At 40.3% G+C, this 19,833-nt stretch overlaps 1 protein-coding gene and 1 pseudogene across 6 annotated transcripts in view; one reads left to right on the top strand and one right to left on the bottom strand.

The window, feature by feature from the left end:
• MKL1 (megakaryoblastic leukemia (translocation) 1) overlaps positions 1 to 19,833 on the bottom strand; it is a 170,996-nt gene that overhangs the window by 27,087 nt on the left and 124,076 nt on the right. For all 6 annotated transcript variants that reach the window (XM_011369073.2, XM_023535928.1, XM_011369067.2 and 3 more), the window contains one exon: positions 11,557 to 11,622. In XM_011369073.2, coding sequence (XP_011367375.1) covers positions 11,557 to 11,563 — 7 coding nt within the window. In that variant the 5' untranslated portion in view covers positions 11,564 to 11,622. The remainder of the gene's footprint in view (positions 1 to 11,556; positions 11,623 to 19,833) is intronic.
• Positions 5,772 to 5,890, top strand: LOC111745049 (annotated as a pseudogene).

The raw sequence follows: 19,833 nt of genomic DNA, 5'->3' as shown, positions 1-19,833 counted from the left end.
TAGGTAGAGAGAGATCTTAATAGTGGGTGGTCGGACAAAAAGTTTCCTGAGGATTACTTATACTCAGAACACGGTCAGTGGTCTCAGAGCTATGCCGGTGGGTTCGTAGAGGCAGAAACTAACTGCAACAGGTGAGGCAGTGGAGCCCAGAAGTTTATGCCCCCGGAGAGGTTAAGATGTGCTAACAGTTAATTACTCATTCATTCTCCCACCAAGTATTTACTGAGAGCCCACATGGTGCTGGGACATACGTGTCCCTGTAGAGCTTACACTGCAGTGCAGAATGACACATAAAACAAGGGAACTACAACACAGCAGGAGGTCACACATGCTATGAAGAAACATAAAGCAGGCATGGCAACAGAGTAACCGGCATGATCTTCATCGAAGCGTCAGAGAAGAATTCTGCTGATGTCTGAGCAGAGGCCTGGAGCAAGGGCGTGGGCCCTGCAGCCATCCTGGGAAGAGCCTTCCAGGCAAGCACAGCCGTAAGTGCAAAGGGCCTGACTGGGGAACTGCCTGAGGGAGAGAGGGAGAGACGGACACAACGGAGGCCAGAGTGGGAATACAGTGAACAAAGAGAAGAGTGAGGGGAGGTGGGTGAGAGGGTAGCCACACAGGGCCTCCTAGGACTTAGGACCTTGCTCTGTACTATAGGAAATGAAATGGTGAGAAGAAATAAAGTAGGATTGTGCCTGTTGACCTTGCCATTGACAAAAGGGCCCCTCGGGGTCACATAAATAAAAAGACTTGCTGTAAATCATCTGTTTTCCCCCTAATGTTTGCATAGTGTGCTGGGAATTACTTTACCTGAACTATTATTTTCCACATGATAGGATGGAGAACTAACTTGTCTGCGATCACATCCTAACCAACTGCAGGACAAAGACTAGACTCAGGTTCTCTGATTTCAAAATTCAGATCTTTTTATTTATGCATATTTCAGCATAAGGGAGAAGGAGCGGTGGGTGGGGTGGAGAAAAGATACTTCCTTGATCAAGTATCCCCCCCACACACCCCCCGCCAAAAGTGATAATTACCCCCCAAAAACCTTATTTTAATCTGATCTTTTACATTTTGCTTTCTTCTCCTGCCTATTCCTCTAGAAAAAAAATGCTGCCTTGTCCCTTCCCTAATATTGCCAATGAGACAAAAGGAAGAACTTCGGCAAATGTCAAGGGGGCCCACATTCTCCCATTCCTTTTCCCTCCAGCCCTCTCTTGAAAGGAACAACACAGCGAAAGAGGGAGTCACTGAATAATCAAACTCCTCCCAAAGTTAACTGAGTCTTTTGCCACATCCCTTGGTCCTAGCACAGAAGTTTATCACATAGCTCCAGGCAGGACATCGTCACCTCTGCCAAACTGACCATTGCCACAGTATAAGGCCATAAGAGAGGCAGGCAAGACAGGCTTTTCCCAGCACTGGAGACAGAGGTTCATAAGTTGTCTATATCCAATCATTTTATATGATGCAGCCTCGACTGTCTTAGAAATGTGCCATTATCTCTTGAATAATGTGGAAAGGACCATCCTCTACTTCTGGGGAGAAGAGAATAACAATATTCTACACCATCACTAAAAATGACAAGGGAAAGAATGTCAGCAGCCCCTGGTCCACTGTTTCTCCAAATGTAGTTCAAAACCATTTGCATTAGAATAGCGGTCCCCAACCTTTGTGGCACCAGGGACCGGTGCTCCTACGAGACTCTAATGCCTGATGATCTGAGGTGGAGCTGAGGCAGTGATGCTGGTGCTGGGGAGCGGCAGCAAATACAGATGAATATTTGCTTGCTCACTTGCCGCTCACCTCCCTCTGTGCGGCCTGGTTCCTAACAGTATCGGTCCACGGCCCAGGGGTCGGGGACCCTTGCACCACAATGTCTCTGAAGTGCGGATCCCTGGGCTTCAAGAATTTTAATCTTTAGTAAGCTCTTCAGGGATTCTGGTACCACTAAAATTCAGAAATCATTGTTTTCCTAGTCCAAAAAAAAGGCAGAGGGATAGTGACACTGCAGATAAAAAAGTAAAGATTTTTATTTGCTCATTCTCCACCAACAGGGGCTAAGTAACTAAAAAGTACACCTAGTAAGGACTTGATAACTTTCTCAACAGTTTAATTCAAAATTTCAGCTCTGCAGCCTGTGTAGGTACCCACAAATCGGCAAACAGTTTAATCTCCTGAGCCCCTTTCAGGATCACTACTTTGAGTTGCAAGGTATGTATTTCCAAGAGTCAAAGGATCAGGGCTTTTTGCCATCTTCCTCACACCCAGTGAGGGCTTTGATTCAGCTGGGATGAACTCTGCACCCTGCTGTTAGAATCTAGGGCATGGCAGTCACACTCCGCGAAAGGCAGCACGGAAACGCAGTCCTAGGTCTCAGCACCCTGCAGGTCAGGACACAGGTTTCACTGGTGTCAGTACAGGAAGTGGGGAGGGTCACTTACATGCTGAGCTACAAAAGGCAGAGGTCGGCTGTGTCACTGATGTGTAAGGATTTGTACTAGCACCAAGTAGATGATTTTTCTTAGGTTTCCATATCCAGGCAGAGCAGCAGCTCTTATCCTGGGTGGGGCACGCGTTACCAGCTTTAGAGAATCTATGGATGCTGGAAACTGTGTGCTGAATTCTGGGTACTTGCTTGGGCAACTGTCTAGTGAGAGGATGTGTAAGATTTTCCAAAGAGCAACAATGGTACCAAAGACATCAAGAATCTCTGATTTAACTAAGTTTTGGTTATTATGACAGATGTGGAAACTGCTCTTGGCCTTCAAGCCTCACAACCAGCAAACAAGGGCAGAGAGCAGCAACTGGGAAGCAACTTTACAGGAGGGCTTAAAGATGACGGGGTTACTCTCAATCCCACCGCCAACTCTCACCTTACCTCACCAACTAAAGGTCCTGATCTGATGCTGTTTTCAATTTTCAATATTTTCAAAGTTGAAATTTTGGTGAAAGTATGGCAGGCTATCATCTGATAAAATTCCTGTGTCAAAAAGAACCATTAGACTGTGACCTTCAGGAATTAGCAAGGGGTTTAAAGCCAGAAACCTGGAAAGGATCAGCCTCTTTTAGTGGCGGTGTGACTTTAGGCAAGTCGCACAAGCCCTCTGAGCCTCAGCACCCTCAACCACAAAATGGGAATTATACAAACGATTCCGATGGCTCAGCGCTGAATAAAGGGAAAGTGCTTTGCTAGAAGCTCTGGGCATTGTTTTTAACTTTTTCTCTGCGCCATTATCCTTCTTAAGGAAAGTGTGTGTGTGTGGGGGGGGGGTGGTGTCAAATGCTGAGAGGTAATTTGGGTTCGATTTCCATTTTTTGTCTTACTGTTTTTAACTGTCACACCAAAATGCTTACAAAAATATCCCGCAACAAAGGCCATTAGCCAAAGAGTTGTGTCAACATTTCCAAAGACTGGCCATGACAATGAAAACCAGAAATAAGTTCATGTGAATCAAAGAGTTTGCAGGGTGGGGTATGGGGAAGGGAGCACACACTCTGGGGCAAGCAAGGATCCACGCTAAAAGGCAGAAAACGTGCTTCATACACACATCCTGTTTTGGTGCTCAGGCTTGCCAACACCCTGTTTGGGCACCAGGGCTGTCATCCCCACCCAAACCAGCAGGAAAGCCAACTACGAAGAATGAATATAGAAAATGGAGACACAAGAATGCTACATCTTTACTCTCCCAGAACTGCAAGCTGCTCTAGTGCTGCATCCTTGACCCAATATGGTGAAAGAGACTTAAGACTGGGAGAAAAGGTCAGTACACAATCCTGTAGACCATGAATTCAACAAGTATAGTGAATTCTAAAAGGTTAAAGTAACAGGGATTAAATATTTTGAACTTGGTCTTCTAAGCGTCTCTTTGACATAGATGCCAGCCATGTTTAACTATCTGGCTTTCAGGCCACTGTCCTGTCTAATGTTCCAGATCAATTATGATTCCACTATACCCTCCCTGGTGAAGCACGTATGTGCGCACACAATACCCACATGCACACAAGCTATCGCCTTTTTGAAGCCCCATAATCAATATGCCTAAGTCATCTGTTTAGATAAAGCTCCAAATCACCTTTGCCCTTTTGCAAATAACATCTCACTAAGCTGAAGAATTTTAAATTACCACCATCAGCAGATATCAGGGCTCATCTTGAGTGTATGATTCTTTAGCATTTATAGTTTAGGTAAAATTAGTGGACTGTTCCGACAAGTGAATTTATACTCTTTTGCTTCATTTATTATCTTAAGATGATGGCCTTGGGTATGCCAACTATACATAAAGAAAAAAAAAAAAAACTCACGGAATTGTACAATGTAAATTTTACAATGTAAATGTACAATTGTCTATTATGTTTCAATAAAGTTGGGGGAGTAATGTTACAATAGTAAACATTACATTATGTATATTTCTCAGAAAAAAAGAAGATGGCCTTGGATATCTCATACATTTCAAAAACTAATTATTAAATGAAACTGAATACCTACTGTACTTTTTGGACATTAAATTGTATCAAGAACTTATTAAGATTGCTTTCAATGGCCTGCTCAACAGAGCTCTCTGTTGGATTCTTCTTTGCATTCAATAGCGAAAATGCTCAGAACGTGAACATACAACTCACTCTAGAGTCCCATTTTAGAATCTGTTAGCAACTAGCCAAGGAGGAGGTTCTATACTAGTCACTGACCACTGAGGTGAGAATACACCCTACAACAGCAAGAAGAAAGATGAGGACGCTGACATCTATCAAAAATGCAACACAAGTCACCTGGGACTGATGTTGCCCAGCTGGTCTTCTCCTGAGATGTAAAAAAAAAAAAAAAAAAAAAAAGTTTCTTGAGGCCACATGCCTAACACTATTTTCTCTCAGCTTCAAATCTAGCGATCCGGTTAGCTCCAACCCTAGAACACATGTTTTACAAATGCCATTTAAAATTGGGATTCAACTAAAGTGAAATGGTCACATCCTGTGGTAAGGATACAGTACCTCAATTAGGTGGGATTCTCTGCTTCTTAAAAAAAAAAAAAAAAGTTATGTATAAACCTGAAACTAATATTATGTTATATGCTAGTTAAATCTCAAAACAAAAAGAAAAAAAGAAACTGACTGATCAGAGGGGCACAGTGGGCAAACTACAGGACTTGGGGGACACTTTATCTGAGCTCCTCCTGGAAAGAGGTAAGATCTTGGCCAAACTGCTCACAGGGACAGCGGTTGAGAAACTAACACACAGAGCTTCTAGCAATTTCCAAGTGGACTAGAGAAAATGGGAAATGACCAAGGCCCAGGCTCTCACCCTGGCTCCCACCCAAATTCACAATTTACAAAGTATCCTTTGAGACATGACTTGGACACTATAACACTTCACTTAAAACCAAAACAAACAACATTTCCTTGGGGGGTGGTGCGGGGGACTTAGCTTCAAACCAGACCCTCTCATCTGCTCTAGAATCACCACCTGTGTCTCCACTGGTGAACATTTTTACCTCTTGGCAAGTTGCCCAGAAACAAAAAACATTATTTCCAAACCCAGCCACTTGTTTGTTTTAAGAGAGGTTAAAAAAGAAACATCCACTACCATGGAGAGGGCAAGCTAATAAAATGACAGTCCTGTTAATCACAGGACCAAAAAGGGAACAATCTTAACAGAGTACCGTGTTGGTTAGTGGTTCTTTTGACTCTTGACAATTTTTAGCAGCTGTTTTTTAATCCACAGGCAGAGAAGAAAGTGAAATTAAGAAGGATTTTATTTACTGAAAAATAGTGTCTACGGTGATGCCACCCCAAACAAGCCCGATCCCGTCTGATCTTAGAAGGTAAGCAGGGTTGGGCCTGGTTAGTACTTGGATGGGAGACCACCTAGGAAGACCAGGTGCTGTAGGCGTGAAAAATAAAAAATAAGAAATTGCAAGCTGACAAGGTCCTTGCAATCTGTGAGGTCAACCAAGGGTTGCCTCGCCTAAAAAAAAAAAAAAAAAAGTTCCTGTTCCCAAACACTGGTTTTGACAGAAATTAATGACATACATATATATATTAAAAGGTGCTTTCATAATTACAAGATGGCAGATCCAAGAAAATGCTCTTCTCATTGTTAATTGAGAATAACAAAGCGTATATTTCAAGAGCACGAACAACACACCATCTCATTTATCTCCCAACTAACTCTGTGAGGTGGCTGAGTTATTACTCCCATTTTATAAAAGTTGAAGTTGAGTCCAGAAAAGTTACCTGAGTTGCCCAAAGTCACCTTGGTCCTACCTAAGTGGCAGAGTAAGATCTAAAAAACTCTACTGTCTAATAAAACAGTCACCAACCACAAGTGATTAAGTTCATTTAATTTAAATTAAATTTAAAATTCAGCTCCTCACTTGAGCTGGTCTCATTTCAAGTACTCAACAGCACATCTGCCTAGTGTTACAGAATACTGCTGGTCTAGGGGCTCGTTCTGAATTCGTGGTAACTTGGGGAAAAGGTCCCATGGTACCCCAGTATTTAATAAAGATGAACTGATAGTGACAAAGCTAAATCATAGCCTCTTTCTCATTATAAGAAACTCTGAAACTGCAGGGGTTGGTTTATCTTTTTAGAGATTACAAAAACAGAAAGATCTTTAAAGATCTTTACCAAAATGGATTTGACCCCCATGTACTCAGGAAAGAGAAACTTGAAGCTCAGTTTAAACATTTGGTGAAGAATAATGTAAGTAATAATTCCCCCGAATTACAAATAACAAAAATATTATTAAGAAGAATTTTAGTTTCAGAGAAAAAGGGATCATAGTAATAAATCCTGACACTTCCAGCCATTAAATAACCTCTTTCGGAGTTTAGAATAAATTTCTTCTTGGGGTAGAGACTGCTATAGTCAGATGGACAGGAGATCTGCAGCTAACATTAGGGCCCAGTAAAATGACAGCTTAGATTAGCTCTGAGTGCTACAACTGGGCGCACTGTCTCTCTGTACCACCTGCTAACACTGACAGCTGAAGCATGGCAAAGGGATCAAAATGCACAACGGAAGGGTTCGGGAGTCAAGATATAGCAAACCTTATTAAAACACAGAGCTGTGGGAATTCACGTGAAGCTGCCCTTTGCAGTTTCAATGTGAGATACACAGGGCCCACTTGTAGACCTATGAACCAGTCAAAACTAGCTGGCCAATTTATTCACTTTTTCATTTCGCAAACTTGTTTGAGCACCTTTCAGGGGCCATGTGGTTTGACAGGTCTGGACTGACAATGACTGGCTGCCTTCTCTGAGATGTACTGCCCTCGCTCTCTTTGGATTCTCCCAACCATTTGGAGTAATTATGACCAATGACACTGCCTGGGTACACACAAAGACCATTTAAAATGAAAAAATAAGGTCACTCTAGAAACAAAGCAAGGTCCTTCCTTAGAGAATCTATAATAAAAACAATGATATTTCATGTGCTTGCCAAGGTCCCAAGGTTTTTCTATTATGTGCACTTGGGCAAATAATAAACTGATAACTGTAGCATCGGAAACATGCTACTCTATGCTTTTCTCAAGGATTCACAACAGAATAACAAAAGGCAGAGGCAGAAGAGACAAACGAGGTTCTTCTCTCTTATCCAGGAATATTACAGGAGACTTTCTTCTCACTTGTCTGGGTTTGAGAACTTCTATGTTTTCCTTTAAAATGTTAATCCTCCGCAGTCGCTTTCATCGCTAAAACATTTTTCTTAATTTTCGCCTTAACCTTTTGTATGACCTTGTGCACCTTTAAATTTCAAAAAGAAAGGCTGTGAGGGAAGCTGTGAGAACAAAGTGTACCACACATGGCCCATATCTTCCATGAGTCTTCATTCTGGATACAGCTGCATTCCTGGTCTTAATCTTTGGACTTAAACACCAGCTTCCTGTCTGTGCCATCTCTCCTCTCCCTCAAGACATGCAGAGCTTCAGACAACATTAAAGAAAGCTTAGGGCCTGGAATATGTAATCCTTTGCTATCTGGCACTCTGTATTTGGTAGGGTTTAAGTGGTGTTAAATGAGACATGTTTACATGATGAGAACGAAGGATTCTGGGAAATGATCCTGTTTAAAAATATATCAGAAACCAACTTCTATACTCCATAGTTTAGAGGCCATAAACAGAGCATATCAAGCAGCAGAGATAAGTGCGTAGAAATTGGGAGATTCTTTAATCCCTTGAACTTTACAGAAAGGCCATACCCCAACTTTGAACCAAATGCAGGAACATGAACAATACTGAAGGTAAGAGAGCCACTGAAGACATTATGTCCCACAGATACGATGTCAGAAGTGAAGGACCGTCCTACATGGGAACTGTGTATGAGTATTCTGGGAAATGAGGTGGGTAGGTTTTTCTTCCCAGAACTAGAAAGAAGATTAGGATGAGAAGAATTTGATAAAAGATATAAACACATAAACATGAGGCAGTATATAGGCATGACGACACAGCTCCTTTCTCCCAGCTTGAGGGCCCTACCTACTTCCTAAATTGTATAACAAATTTAAATATAAAGGCACTTTTCAGAAACTCCTCAGGCCAGCAAGACGGGAATGGAAGTGGGCATTTCAAACCAGATGTTACTTTTTCAGGTCTCCAAATCTCCAATCATCAAGAACAACTTGCTGGTCACTTGTGATTTACTCCTAGCACTGCTTATATTTTCTTTGAAAGACATGAAGTGGAGAGTGAGAAGTGGGGTTCGTGGAAGATGGCAAGTGGTGGGCATGTCAGGGAGGCGGAGGATACCGAAGACTGCAATAGGAGTTAGGGTAGTGGGCACAGGGTTGTGGTCAGGAAGTGGGGGACACAATGTGGGGGCTGGCAAAAATGAGCCTCATCTTTGGGAACTCAGGACCCCATCTGTGGATCATCAGGTATGTAGATGAGCAGGGAATTTCATACCTGAAGCTACTCTCAGGCCTCAACATTGCCTCTCATAATCTAAGAGCTTGCTACCTACTTCCTTCACTAGAAAAGCTGAAAACCAAGACTGTGCTCATAGCTGAAGGTAGCTCTTGTTATGAGGGAAGATGCGGTATTCTCACAGAAGCAGGTCATTTCTATTTCTATAGGAAGGGCAATTATTTTCACTTCACAGATACAGAGAAAATCCTAAGTACACAATAGATATTCAGAACATTTTAAAACCCAGGATCTTGACGGAAACTCAACAAGTTAGCAACAGTGTTATCTGTTTCTGTCTGTCTATCTGTGTCTCTCTCTTTCTCCCTCTCTCTCTCGCACGCATCATACTTTTCAATTAACTGTCTGCATTCATTCATTCAGTGCCAGGCACTGGCGACAGAAATATAAGACACTTTTTCAAGGAGCTCACAGTCTAGCTGGAGAGACAGATAAATGCGGTAACTGAAACATCACTTAATAACGTGGAATACTAAGCGAGAAGACTGCACTCAATAAATCCCATTAAACAGTGATGATCTCCAGTAGCCTCTGGTATCAAATGAAAAGACAGGAAGAAGAGCGCAGGGCACCTCTGCATGGCTTTTAGATCCTGAACATATTACACAGATCCTGAGAAGTAGCATTACGCTCTCGGAGCTGGTACCATAATTACAATCAACACCCTGCAGCTCGGCACTAAATTGCTATTTTGTATACGGCTACCCAAATAAACTGTTAAATGTCTTGAAGGCAGATACCACGCCTTATATTTCTTTAATCTCTGTATCATCTAAGACTACCCTGGGCACAAAGTAGATGCTAAATACATGATGTCCTGGGTGAAAGGGGTAAGTAGATGAGACCCTTGGTAACTTGTTTGTGGACTGGCAGATTTGGAGTGTTTTGTAAAGCATGACATTGCCCTACCTCATCACATTACTGATTCACTGCACAAGTCACCTGCTCTATCTGACACTTTAAGGGTTGGGGGTGGGGAATCCTTCGCTGGAGTACCAGAAAAAGCACAATGTGGGTAAATGGTTTGGTAGTTAACTGCAGCAAACAAAAAGATAAATTTGAGATTTAAGTCTCCTGGCTGATGCTTAGGATAGAAACAGAGCTCAGAATCCTTATTCGTGCCATGTTGTTTGAGCTCTTAGAAATAGATCTGCCACTACGATGACATAAATCTCATACTCACTTGCTTAAAAGCCTTCAATGGCTTTCCACTGTTCTTAAAATCCACCACCTCCACGGGGCTGGCAAGGCCCTCAGTCTGGCCCCACCCACCTTACCAATCTTAACTTGCCCCTGTTCTTCTCTCACTTACCAGGCCCCAGCCACACTGGCATCCTTGAGATTTTCAAACATGCCAGGCCCTTTCCTGCACTAGGCCCTTTTACTTGCTTTTCCATCTCATTGGGCCCTCTTCCTACTTCTGAATAGCTAACTACCTAATCTTTCAGATCTCAGCTCAAATATTTCCTGTTCAGGGAGGCCTTTCTTGACCATCTTATTCAAAGTGACCCCACCTCATTCCTTCTACTTATTAACACACCAACCAGTTAATTTATTTCATGACACTAAACCGTACTTTGAAATTATCTTGTTTATTTGTCTACTTGTTTATGATATTTTCCTTCTAAATATAAAACTCCTGAGAGCAGGAGCCGGATTCATCTTGCTGTATCAGTGGGCAAGTACTAGGTACTCCAACATTTTGAATGAATGAGAATCAGGAAAATACAGTGGCAGCAGGTCAGCAGGCACTGAGTTAAGGTAAAGAATATCAGTGTTCCCCACTATGAAGCTAAGAGTTGTTATATGACTTTTTTTTTTTTAAAGCTTCATTAGGTTGTATCCAAGTAGTGATAATATACAGAAAGAAAAGAAAGAAGAGGGAGAGTCTAAGCTCTCTGCTGATTACTTAAAAAATATATCAAAAAGAGTAAATCTTGCTGGCTCCAGCTTCCACTCAGTATGCAATGCTAACTAAGCAAGCACTGGTGGTTCAGTGGTAGAATTCTCAGTCTGTAATGCTGTTGGTATTAGAAGCAAATTTTCTTATTCCTCTTAACAGATTCCAAGGTTGGTTTCATTTCTAAGTGATACAGTTCTGCATCTACTATGCCCAGCTCTGCGACAACACCACCAAAGTCTCCATTCAAGTACACTCGCACCTATGCCAGCCTCAGGGTATCTGAGGATCTTGCTCTAGATAGAACTGCAGTTGATTCAAAACACCAAGTGAAAAAGGGTTTTCTCCTCCCAAGAACCTGAACACTAAGGCAAATCGTATGCACGAAGTGAGTTCATCACAATACCCAGCTCAAGATCTATTCCTCCCATTAAAGGAAGAGCAACAGGGTGCAGAAGCCCGTATAAAGGTGCAATTCAAACGCTAAGGATGATTCAATGGCACGGTTAAACCTAATACTGTTTGTTTCACTGAACTTGATGGAGATGGGCAGTTACCTTCACTGTTAGTGATTTAAGAGTCCCTGAACCTGGAAAGGCACAAGAAGAGTGAAAGATGACACTCGTCACCCCTGTTTTCCACTGAATGCCTTCTGTGGAATACTGGCTACACACAACCATGTCCTAAAAGCAAGTCTATCACCTGCTGAAAGAGAGCGTGGTACTTACGCGGCATGATCCCTTGGCTCACCAGTTCTTCCCGCGTCCGGCGCTGCTGGAGCTTCAACTGCAGCACTGCAGGGCAGCAAAGAGAGAGGGGAGATGAAGGCTCAGTCGGGCATTCCACCACCAAAGACACATTTTCAAATGTAAAGGAAGTCTCAAAACAGAAGGGTGTAGTGTAAAAGAAGGATCCCCTTGAATTGCAACTAATTGCAGAAGTGGCCTGATACAGCACAGTTTCCGCGTTCTGCTGCGGGCGGCAAGAGGAAGTTGCGAAGGGTCTTGCAGGGCGATAACAATCCACAAAGTGCCAAACTCTTGCCTCTTGCTCAAAAGCTCCTACAAGGCTAAAAAAACACAAATGCTTAACTCAAAGGAACTATAATGAGGACCAACACCCAGCAGAAAAAGCCTTCAAGACGTTCTACGCTTTCTTTCTGGTAGCAAATGTTTACCATCATAGGTTTAGTGAATGACATAGCTATTCACACAGATCAGGAAATGTTATTTGTAAAATCTTTTCATTTGTATCTAAAAATCATACCTATTTTCACCAAGGAATGCATTTTGCTAGGCCAGAAAATATTTTACCATTAATATAACTTTTCTTCCTCTTCCTCTTCACTTAGAACCTTTTTCTGTTGAAGTAAAACAACCAAACCTGATGATTCAAAGCACATCCGGGCTAGGGTAGGGTGACAGGTGACTCTCCTATTTCCACTCTGGCAAACAACTTCACAGGGATTTTTCACAAGTTAAAAGTCAATGAACTCAATTTCAAATGTTGAGGAAATCTAAAGGGTTATTACCACTGCACATCATGCAGAATGACGGCGGCGAGGTCTGCATCTAGAGACTGAGAAAATGTTCAGAATAAAAGAGGGTTAGGAGGATCCATCCCATGGGCCAAGGAAAGTCCCCTTACATGATAAGTCTTCAATTATAAGGTCCCTGCAAGTCACATTGAAGGGGGACCTGCATCTATTAGGAATTATATTACCCTAATATCTGTCTTTTCCATCCAAAGAGCAGTTTTAAGAAGGCCTCCAAGAATGGCAGAAGTGTAACTAGGCTCCTGACTACCTTTCAAATTCAGCAGGTCCAAAGCAGAACTTGTCTTTCTCCCAAAAACCTAATCCACTTCCCATCCTTTCTCTCTTTGATGGTATCACTATCCTCTCCTCAGTACTAATATTAAAATTTCTGAGCCAACTCCATCTCTTCCACTCTCCTATTTTATCGAGTTCACTGCACTGTGTCTTCCCATGTTGCAGTGATAGTTCACTGGCTTGTGTCCTTATTTGTGCTCTCTCCCATTCTAAGTCACCCCAGTCAAGGTTATCTAACTTACTCTTCCCCAAGTACTACGTACTTTCCCAGGTCCTCATTCACTTCACTTGGAAATGCCTACCCTCTTCACCTGACTTTCCTGATTCAGCATTCAGAATTACTCTAGGCCTCCTGCGGGCTCCCTTTTATCTGATATAAAAAATACACTAATTATGTGCCCTGTGTGATACTTACTTCTAAATATATCTTCTCTTACCTACCAGTTTATAAACTCCTGGAGGGCAGGGAGCATATCTTAGAAAGTATGCCACCCCCCAACTCCAAAGCACTTAATACACTGTAGGCATTCAATTGTTTCTTTCTTTTTTAGTTTTTTTTTCCTGGCTTTATTAAAATATAATAGTTGCTCATATTTACATTGTACAATTCAATGAGCTTTTTTCAAATACAGTTGGCATATAATAACATATTAGTTTCACTTGTACAGCATAGTGATTAGAGATGTATACAACTCACAAAGTGATCACCCCAGTAAATCTAGTACACCTCTTCCCCCTTACATTTTTATTACAACATGGTTAACTATTTTTCTTATGCTACACTTTAAATCTCCATGTCTATTTCGTAACTGTCCATTTGTATTTCTTAATCCCTTTGCCTTTTTTCACCACCCTCCCAACCCCCCTCCCATCTAGTAGCCCTCAAAATAGTCTCTATCTATGAGTTTGTTTCCGTTGTTGTTGTCTATTCTGTTATTTAAATTCCACATGTAAGTGAAATCATGCAGCATTTGTCTTTCTCTATCTGACTTATTTCATTCAGCGCTATACCCTCTAGGTCCATCAGGGCAACATCTTTTTCCATCTCCTTCCTTTCAGTCCTATCCATGTGTCTTTTAACCTGAAATGTGTCTTGTAGGCAGCATATTTAGGGGTCTTGTTTTCTTAACCATTCAGCCACTCTATCTTTTGGTTGGAGTGCTTAACTCTTTTCCATTTGAGGTACTTGTTGATGGGAATGTATTTATTCGTGTTTTTGATGCATGTTTTTTCTTCTTAAAGAACTCCCTCCAACATTTCCTGTAATACTGGCTTTGTGTTGATAAATTCTTTTAGCTTATTTTTGTCTCGGAAGTTCTTTATCTGTCCTTCAACTCTAAACGATAGCTTTGCTATCGTTTGGATAAAGTATTCTTGGTTGTAGATCCTGGGTTTTCATCCCTTTGAATATTTTGTGCCAAGCCCTTCTGTCCTGCATAGTTTCTTTTAAGAAATCAGCTGCCAGTCTTATGGGTGCTCCCTTGGAGGTAACTGCTTTTCTATTGCTGCTTTTAAGATTCTCCCTTTGTATTTAACCTTTGGCATTTTAATTATAATGTATCTTTGTGCAGGCCTCTTTGAGTTCATCTTTTCTGGGACACTCTGAGCTTCCTGTGGTTGTATGTCTATTTCTTTCACCAGGTTAGGGAAGTTTTCCACCATTATTTCTTCGAATAGCTCTTCAATGTCTTGTTTTCCTTCAGGTATCCCTATGACATGGATATTTTTACATTTAATTGTGTCCCATAGGCTCCTTAAATTATTATAGTCTTGGTTTCTTTTTTCTTGTCCTTCTGATTAGATGTCCTTGGTTCCCCTATCCTCTATATTGGTGGTTCGATCCTCCTATTAATGGATACGTACGGCACTTCTGTACGAGAGAGATCCTTGCCTCTGATCCTTGCTCCAACAATTAATTCAGTGTCCCCCTCTGAGTCCCTGGTGACCCATGAGCAGCTGACCTGGTGCTGGTTGGTACTCAGTGTAAGCAGGTCTGTCACCACGAAAGTCCACTCACGGACACATTCCCTTTAAGAGGCATCTGCAGCTGCTGCAGTCTCTGTCCTACTCAGCCCCTCGGGACCAGGCGGTCTCACATCTTCGCCCTCTCCTACTTTCTACCATTGCAGAAAATCAGCAAGAATACAAAAGACCTGAACAATGCACTCTACCCAGCAACTGTGGAATACATAATCTCCTCAAGCACACGCGGAACATTCTTCCAGGACAGACCATATACTAGGCTATAATACAAGTCGCAATAAATTTAAAAGAATTAAAATCATACAAAGTATGTTCTTTGACCACAAAAGAATTAAATTACAAACGAACAACAGAGGTAAATTTGGGAAATTCATAAATATGTAGAAATTAAACATATTCTTAAATAGCGAATGTGTCAAAGGAGATAAGGTAAATTAGTATTTTGAACTGAATAATAAATCAAAATTTATGGGATATAGCTAAAGTAGTGTTTAGAGGGAAATTCATAAATGTAAATGCCTATATTGGAAAATAAGGAAGATTTCAAATATCTACTGCAAAGCTCTCACCTTAAGAAACTAGAAAAAGAAGTGCACACTCAACCCAAGCTAAGTAGAAGAAAATTAAAACCGAAAGCAATGATATAAAAACCAGAAAACAATAGAAAAGAAAATGAATAGAACCAAAAATTTGTTGTTTGAAAGGATTGACAAAATTGACAACCCTTTAGCTAGAATAATCAAGAGAGATAATACAGAGAAAAAAATCAGGAACGCAAAAGGAGATATTACCACCAAATCTACAGAAATTTAGAGTGTCATAGGGAACACTATGAAGAACTATATGCTAACAAATTAGATAACTTAGATGAAATGGACAAATTCCTAGAAAGGCACAAATTACTGAAGCTGACTCAAGAAAAAAAAATCCACATAGACCTATAAACAAGTAGAGTTTGACTTAGTAATTAGAAATCTTTCTCTAAAGAAAAACCTAGGCCCAGATGGCCTCATTGATAAATTTTACCAAACATTTAAGAGAAGAATTAATACCAATCCTTCAAACTCTTCCAGAAAGTAAAGGTGGGAACACTTACCAACTCATTGTACGAGGCTAGCATGACTCTGATACCAAAGCCAGAGAAAGACATCACAACAAAATTACAGACCAATGTCCCTTATGAATATAGATACAAAATTCCTCAACAAAATACTGAAGGGGAGGAAAAAAAAAAAAAAAAAGCCAGGACTGGAACAAAATCCGTATCCTTATCCTTGAATTTTTTTCCCCCATTCCAGTTATTCTCAACCCTTACTTCACAAATCAAATCATCTGAGAAGGTTTTAAATTGGTCTGGAATGGGACCTGGGCATTGGTGTTTTTCAAAAGCTTGCCAGGTGAAGAACTGATGCCCCATTTAATGCTACTTTGGACTTAGATTCACTTTACATTGGGAAATTGAACATGTTCCATCTACATTCATCACACCAATTATAGATCATGTCAATTAAATAGTGCTAAGCAGATTTAATTCACTAATAAACGGTAAGCAGCCTTTCTTTTGATGCCTCAATTAACTGCTTTAAAGCACATCATTTGTTGATGTGCACTGATCAATGATTCAATATTCATGCTTTCAATGATTCAAATTTTAAATTAATTTTTTGTTTTAAATTTGTTTAAAAGTTTATAACGGGAGAAAACTTCCATTTCCCAACACATCTCTTCCTTGAAAATTACATGTCATCGACCACTGAAGGTTTATCAAGGGGGAAAAAATGGCTAAATAACAAACTAACAACCTAAAGAGATAAAAATCTGGTATTTCTAGACTTACTCCTGTGAGTTTTCTATCTAAACCTAATGCCTGTGATATGAGACATCTTATTCCAAGTTCTCTTTTACATACAGCCTAGCACATTTATTTAATAAATATTAATTGTTAAAACTAATTTCAGATAGCACATTCTTACTCCAAATTCTGTTCCTTCCATAAACTCCCAAAGCCTGATCACCTAATAACTGGTACATTTTCGCCCTCATTAACCTTCAGGTACCAGTCTCAGAACAAATAAGCAAATATAAATCAATTCAGCAATAGACACAACTACTTCTATGCTTCAAACTGGACAATGTGTTTTACTGGGAAGATAAGAGAAGAAATAGTGTGGATTTAGCCTTATATGAAGCTTAGCATGCTGATAATTAGAATATTTATCTTCGTTGCAATGAATTATACCTATTTCATTGGTATATTTTATACTTCAGCTAATCTTATATGCCTGAAAAATCATTTAGTGACACCTAAACTGTAAAACCATATTACCTATCACTCAGAACCAGGCTATTCTCTGAACGTTCAATTAGTTTCATTCTTAGAATGTATAATTAAAAGGAGGTGAAGGCTGCCTCCAGAAGAGGGTATTCCTCCTGTTCTGCTGCCTGGGTTACTTTGCAGAATCGCCACCAAAATAGGGATAGGGAGTCAGGATGGGGAGAGAGTTCTACTCCTTTCATCCTCTCATTCATTCTTCTAACAAATATTTACTACAGGCACACACCTCCCTTTGTTGCACTTCACTCTACTGTGCTTCACAGATGTTGAGTTTCTTTTTTACAAATTGAAGGCAAGACCCTCCACAGAAAAAAGATTATGACTCGCTTTATTGTGGTGGTCTGGAACCGAACTCACAATATCTCCGAGGTATGCCCATACTACGTGTCCAGCACTATGCTAGGTGCTGGATACACCTATGGTCTCTGCTCACACAAACCTTTCAGTCCATTGGGATAACAGACATCAAAATCACATATAAATAAGTACAAGTTATAATCAGTGTTTAATTTTTTAAAAAAAAAGTCAAAGCCTTCACTGGAGGATAGTAGAGAGGTCAGACCTTGGAATCCATAGTTTCTCCTCCTTTAATTTTCGGCAATAATTATCTTTTCTCATTTTTTCTTTACTACTATACAATTGTTTATGATACTAAAACTTGAAAAACAGAGAGCTCAGGGTAACTGAATGAAAAAAAAGAAAAGGCACAGTTTCGTTTATTCGCTTTACACTTGTTTCGTTGCTCTAGGGTTCATGTACCAGTTGGTCAGCACATCTATTCATGCCTTATTCAGTTCTTCCTTAGCTCTTTGTGAAAACTTTCCTTAGGCATTCATTCAAGAAATATAAGGCATTCAAGAAATGCCAGATTCTTTGCTTGCTACTGGGGATATAGTAGTGACTAGATATAGTCAAAGCCTTCAGTGGAGTTTATATTTTCGTGGAAGAAACAACCATTAAATAAAGACTTAAAAGAGTGAAGAGTATTTTCTAAGAAAATATACTCAGACACCACATCCCAACAAAGTGGTTTGACTGTTCCCATGATTCATTTCACGCATTCAAACATCTTTAGTACTCTCAAAGCCAGGGCTGACTGCTAGAGATACATATATATGCAAAGGCACTATTCTCATCCTCATGGAATTCTCAAGCCTAATGGAAAAGAAGGGGACTCAAAATGAGTAATTACAATGCTATAGGAAAGATACTAATATCTGTAATATAGATTTTTACTTAAAAAGTCATAGGAAAATTCAACTTTAACTGGCACACATGCCCTACTACTAAGGATCCCTGCCAAAGTCCAGTCATCTGCTCTTATGCATGATACACATGTGCACATTAATAAAAATATCAGTTTCTTAAAAAAAAAAAAAAACAGTACAAATTCAAATAGTTATTTATTTTTTAGATACTATAGGAGTGCAAAGGGGATACTACCCAACACTGGAAATTACAAAGAAGAGAAACAAATCCTTTCTATGTGGGGTAGGACTAGTGAACATATAAACTGGGCTTTAAAAATATTTTATCCTCATGATCAATTTGTATTAAAGTTTCAAGTAATTTCTTGATATCATTCCCAAGAAGCAATACTCCTCTGGGCCCCTACTTGTTCTAACACCCCACAAATCTTTCCTGAGAGCGCCTAGAAAGATGTGAAAGAGGCGAGATGTCTGTTCCCTTTTTCCTTTCTGTCGCCGCTCCTGTTTCCTGCCTCTCAATCCCTACCCTATCCTACAGCAGCCCCAGATTTTCTTCTTCTCCTGCTTCTTATATATAATTTCCTAAAGCTTTCTAAATTAAGTTTCTCTAGTCCTTTTCAAGATTAATTTTCTTCCTTCGACTTGGGAAATGAGCCTAAATGGGATAGCACAGTGTACACTGCACCCAAACGTATTTCTGGCTTGCGCTGTTAACATAAACAACAGCATTTTAAAGGCCCAATGTATTCTATAATTAGCCCTACCCTTAACCAGAAGGGTTTACTGTCAATCTATGATTTCTGGGGAAAGGGGCAAGCCATAGCATATCGAGTCGGTTATGTCGATATAAGTTCCGAGTGAAATGCAATAATATATATTTACAGAATTTACCTTTAAGGGGAAACCAAAGAACATCAGAGAAATAATTGAAAGACAGGGGTTCCACGCTTGGTTCTGTTGCTACATAATCTAGTCACTTAATTTATTTTAGCCTTGATTTTCTCACTATAATACAATTTAGAAAAATAATCCCTGCCTTTGAAGCTCAAAAAACCACAATGTATGAGAAAAGTGCTCATAAAATTGCATACACACACACAGGTGACGGACAGGAGAAAGGGAAGAGAGACCTCTCTCCTCTTTTACATCTTTCTAGGCTCTCTCCGGAAAGATTTGTGGGAGATTAGAATAAGTAGGAGCCCAGAGGAGTATTACTTCTTTAGAATAATACATATGTGTATATGTGTGTACATATATGTATGTATTTGTGTGTATATACATGTATGTGTGTAGACATATATGTATATGTGTGTATATATGTAAAACTGAATATAAATGTTTCATGAGATAGTTTCTCTCTAGGACAAGAGTAAAAATTGCTAGTAATCTAGTCCCACACCTCCAACAAGATGCTTCATCTGCAAAGTAAAAGAGCCTTATATCAAAACATCTTTATTTAAAATCTATCTCAAGTTGTTCTGAGACAGGGGAAGTGGAAGGAAGTTGGGGGAGAAAGCTGGTGGAGGGAAAAGAGGGGAAGGAGAAAGGGAAGGGAAAAGAGAAAGGAAGAGAGAACTGTTTCCTTATTAAGCAATTCTGGAACACGTAGTTAGTAAAGAAGCACACTCTGCTCCCAGACTCAAGACAG

Source organism: Pteropus vampyrus, unplaced genomic scaffold, assembly GCF_000151845.1.
Source record: "Pteropus vampyrus isolate Shadow unplaced genomic scaffold, Pvam_2.0 Scaffold145, whole genome shotgun sequence".
Classification (NCBI taxonomy): Eukaryota; Metazoa; Chordata; class Mammalia; order Chiroptera; family Pteropodidae; genus Pteropus; species Pteropus vampyrus.
Note: the sequence above shows the minus strand (reverse complement) of the source record. Positions and strands in the feature narration are given on the sequence as shown.